This window comes from Pinus tabuliformis, chromosome 1_1 (assembly GCF_031772625.1).
Source record: "Pinus tabuliformis cultivar Carrire ecotype Pingquan chromosome 1_1, CPIR1, whole genome shotgun sequence".
In the NCBI taxonomy this organism is placed as follows: Eukaryota; Viridiplantae; Streptophyta; class Pinopsida; order Pinales; family Pinaceae; genus Pinus; species Pinus tabuliformis.
The window spans coordinates 415,091,398-415,096,314 of NC_142297.1; the positions used below are offsets into that span (position 1 = coordinate 415,091,398).

The following is a 4,917-nucleotide window of genomic DNA, read 5'->3' on the forward strand; positions in this document are numbered from 1 at the left end:
GAGGAGAGATCCATATATAGATGTTTGGAGAGAGGATGAGTCAGCTTGAGATCTGACTAGTGTCCTCTCCCTCTGTCAGTTCTTGATTCCACTTGGAGGTTCTTGCTTCCACTTGGAGATTTGGAACCTCTTACTCATCACCAGTCGAATTCCCTGAGGCAAGTGTCATTTTGGAAGCTTCCTGGGTTTTGACACCTTGAGAGATGAGCCTGCCACATGTCCACTTTTTCTCAGTGCAGGTAGCCAGTGGAGCCATTGACATTCAGCGCAGACAGCCAGTGGAGCCATTGACATGATCCTGAATTGACTTGTTTTGAGCAGTTTCTGGTGGAGAACTTCTGTGAATTGCTGCGGTTTGTTAGCCTTGTTCCTCTAGGGGTAGGAACAACATGTTTAGGGACTTTGGATCCCTTAGATTATGGACATTTCATGCTCAATGCTGTAAGGCACAAAAATGTCTATAACACACCGCTTCTTGGATCAGTCTATCCACTGGTTTCCTCCCACGGTATTTTCCAACATTGCTTGGCTCAGCCTTAGCCTCGCGCTCCCACGGTCTCTTGCCTCTACCCTTGCCTTTCACTACTCGAGCCATTGTTGTATTGTCATGTAGCCTTATAACCTATTGATGACAGTGGTCCAGAACTAGCTTTAGCGCTTTCTTCCTCTGAGGGGAGTTACCTGCCTTAGGAATAAGAAGCCAAGAATTTCAAACCATTATTTTCATAATTTTTGATAGCCAATGGTTCTGTTCATCCAACATTTCTCCCCCCCCCATGCAGCCTATTCAAAGCCCCCGAGCGTGAAAGACCCCCACCTAAGACGCCCCGGACACCCCTACATACCCCTTGCCCTGTGTCAATAATGGCCATGATTTCGGTCACAAATAGCATGGCCGCCCACAGTCCTAGAGACCCAAAAGCCCAGTCAAAAGAAGCCTTGCTCCTTGTCCCCAGTGCCCCTTATATTGTATATTGAATCCCTTGAGTTGGGTTTATAATATTAATAATCCCTTGAGTTGATTAAACTATTTTTTTTGTAAGGTTGGTAGGACTACATCTTCGTCATGTCCAACTTCTCACCCCGATCGGGAGAATAACATAAGATTTGAATCCAAGACTTTCGGTTCGGTGAGACAGATTCGAACCCAAGACTTCTGGTTTGGTTTGACTTCATTTCCATAGCTATTGCTAAGTGAACTACCCCAAGTAGATGAGGTGATTAAACTATTATTATTTGTAAGTAATAATATAATCTTTTTTTAGTTTAATATATAATCTATATGTTTTTTTATATTTTTAATTTACTTTGCATAAATATATGAAAAAATTTAACAGCTATATAAATAAATATATAATAATTATTCACTATATTGGCGAGAGATAAATACATATTATACATAATGACAAAATACTATTATTATGTTATAGTTTGAATTATAACTATTTGTATATTAACAAAAAATTTATTATATATATATATATATATATATATATATATATATATATATATAAGTTTAATATATAGTTAATATGTTTAATATACTCCATGTAAATATATAAAATATATTCACAATTATATTCATAAACATATAATAGTTAGGAATGATAACATAATAGTGACAATAAAGGGGTTGAATATTCAAGAATTAAAGAAGGAAATCTAGATTCAACTTGGAACCCCCACAAAATACCAAAATCTGATATATACAGGACGTAGTCTACAGGATATCCATACACTTCAGGAATATGGTATCAGCAACGATTCAACTATCATTCTTAATCTGAGATTGCGTGGCAGATGCAATGGAGCCAATTCAAAAAATACAGGTTCCTTTCGCGACACAGTCAAAGGAAAGGAAAAAATGCAACACAAACCAACACCAGCACCAGAGCTACCAGGTCCCTATATTGTGGAACAAAAACTGGAATCTCCAATGCTCCAAGTAACTTTGCCAGAGGTAACTAATCTACACACTGATCTATCCACAAATGTTGTTATCTGTAGATTTAATGGGTTCTGGCCAAAATCCGATGCTCTGCATCACTGGATCCTCTCCACATGGTCACCTAACTGTGAAATTCACCTATGCTCAAAAGGTTTTTTCATAGTTAGATTCAACACAGAACAAGAACGTGACAATATCATCAATCAGGGGCCTTGGTTTTGGGGCAATGCTGGCCTCTTCACCATCCCCTGGTTTTTTGATTTTGATGCAAATATTATGAAAGTCTCAACAATGCCTGTTTGGGTGAGGCTACATAACCTCCCTCTACACTTCTGGCATCACAAAGTTTTAATAGCCATTGGGAATTCCTTGGGGAAATTCCTAAAAATAGATGAAGACAGAGTTATCAGGGGAATTTTCACATTTTCCAGAATATGTGTAGAAGTGGACCTGAGTCAGGGGCTACCTGATCACATTACATTGAACTATAATAATACACTGAGGACACAACCGCTTGACTATGAGAATACAACATTCAGATGTCACAGCTGCATGCAAACAGGGCATCTCCAATACACCTGCCCACTGGCCAGGAAGGACCCCAAAGGGAATAAGAAACAACAAAAAAAGCCCAAAGGGTGGCAGCATACCAACTGGCGGGAAGAAGAGGACATGCAGATAGAACCTACAAGGAACCAATCAAAACTTGACATACAAATGGGACAGAAATATACACAGGAAGAAAATACCCCAGATACCCATTTGGGGCCAGACAATATGAAACAGCAACAAGAACTTCAGCTGGAAGTAAGCGGCATCAAACGAACTCATGGATCTGAAGGATCAGAATCTGACAAAGAACATCCAATAAACACAATGGAAAACCAGCTAGCCATAATTGCACCCACTCCCAACTCTGAAGGTTGGCGAAGGGTGGAGAAGAAGAAGGGCAGAAAAGTATAGGCTAGCTGGAATTTATTTTTTTCTATATTGTAACCTTTGTTCTCCTGTCATTACAGGGACAACCATCTGCATATGCTTAAGCTTCTACAAAATGTAATTTTTTCATATGAATAAAATTACGACTTTTTCCACATGAAAAAAAATAATAGTGACAATAAATACATATTATTAATAATAAGTAAATGTTATTATTATATTATAGTTTTAAATATAACTATTAATATATTAGCAAATTTTTTTATGTAACAATATATACAAAATAATGTTAATATAATAAATATAATTATATAAGATAATCTGGCTATTATTGTTTATATGGTTAGAAATAATTAGTCTTTAATAAAACACACTTAATAATTATTAATATAAGCTGTGGTGGATATATATCAATAATCGTATATCACCCATATTGATAAATATAAAATATAATTTTGCTTGTTATAAATCATGTGCGAAAAAATTACACTTTTTCTTTAAACTTCAACTCAAATCATAATTAGTTTATTAAGCTCTATGTTAATTAATTTGTTTATATTTATAAATCATCTGTTAACACTATGTTAATCGAGAAGGAATGACAGATTTTCCTTAAAGCTGAAGCTCAAGTTGAAATGTGAAAATGACATTTTATATCTTTAGTTTGTTTAAATAAATTTTCCTAACGGGAAAAAGGATTTTTGAAAAAATTTCAGTAACGAGGAACGGCTGGTCCGTGACGTCGTTAAACATGTGTGGACTATGGTACGTGGACACAAATCCGCCAGCTATTCCTACGATGTGTTCCTCAACCATCGTGGGCCAGATACTAAAAACACTCTGGCCAGCAATCTGTACTATCGTCTTCGTTATCGAGGGTTACGAGTCTTTTTGGACAAGGAGGAGATACAGAAGGGGAGCAGAATAGATTCTGTTATAAAAAATGTGATTAAAGACACGCTTGTCCACGTCGCCATCTTTAGTGCAGGCTATGCCGAATCAGAATATTGCATGGATGAGCTTCTACTTATGAAGGAATCTGGGTCAACTATCATCCCTGTCTACTATAATGTGAACCCTACAGACATGTGGTCGGATCCTGTTAACAAAAGGAATGGAGTGTATGATGAATCCCTGAGAATCCTCAAAGAGGAAAAAATATTTGATCGTGAAACTCATGAAGAGAAGGAGCGATACCAGTCCTCAAGCATTGAACAATGGAAAAAGGCTCTGACGGAAGTTACGGGGAGAAAGGGTTTTAAACTGGAGACAGATGATGGGTGAGACCTCGACCCGCGACTCCTCTTCGTTTCAGCTTTTCTTTAACTTGTTGGAATGAGTGGTGTATTACACTTTATTTATTTAGAAGCTTCTTACTAGTGTGTTTCATTGTTTTTTTTTCTTTTCCAGTGACGAGGTGACACGCCTAGTGGACAGGATCGTGGAAGAAGTTGATATATGCAAAACGGGTAGTCTAACGAGGCAGAAGAGTTGCCCTGAAAGTTATGGAAATCTGAGTTATATTTGGAGAAAATCCATCAAGGATTTTTGTAAATCTAAGTTATAGTTGTTAAACTTTAAAATTTTAGGTGTCCAAAACGTTTTTGATGGTGCTGAATCCATTTCCACCATCAAAAACACGATTCAAACACTGCCTCTGCAAGATTTTTTGAAATTTTTTACCCAGATTCTGGCCAGTTTTAGCCATCCAGAGAATTCCTCCGCCTTGTTAGAGGACCCACTGCAAAGGGAAAATATTTTTCAGCACATTTTGTTTTGTTTTGTTTTTTATAAAAAAAATGTTAGCAGCCGCTAATGGGAACGATATATAGTTATGGATGATCCAAATCCATGCAGACAGTCCAGTTATTAACAATTTCTTTTTGTGATGGATGGAAAAGCTTTTATGTTATTTAAAGAACACAGCTGTGGTGGTTTTTCTATATATTTTAGTCTCCTAACATACTTGGTTAGACCTGTTGGTTCCCAATTTCCCACTATTGTTTTTAATGGAAAACATATTGGGTTTC

At 37.0% G+C, this 4,917-nt stretch overlaps 1 protein-coding gene across 1 annotated transcript; it reads left to right on the forward strand.

The window, feature by feature from the left end:
* Positions 1–3,649: 3,649 nt before the first annotated feature.
* On the forward strand, positions 3,650–4,171 carry LOC149213465 (putative 2' cyclic ADP-D-ribose synthase BdTIR). Its single transcript, XM_089389036.1, has one exon. The coding sequence runs from the start codon at positions 3,650–3,652 to the stop codon at positions 4,169–4,171; it is 522 nt and encodes a 173-aa protein (XP_089245162.1).
* Positions 4,172–4,917: the final 746 nt, after the last annotated feature.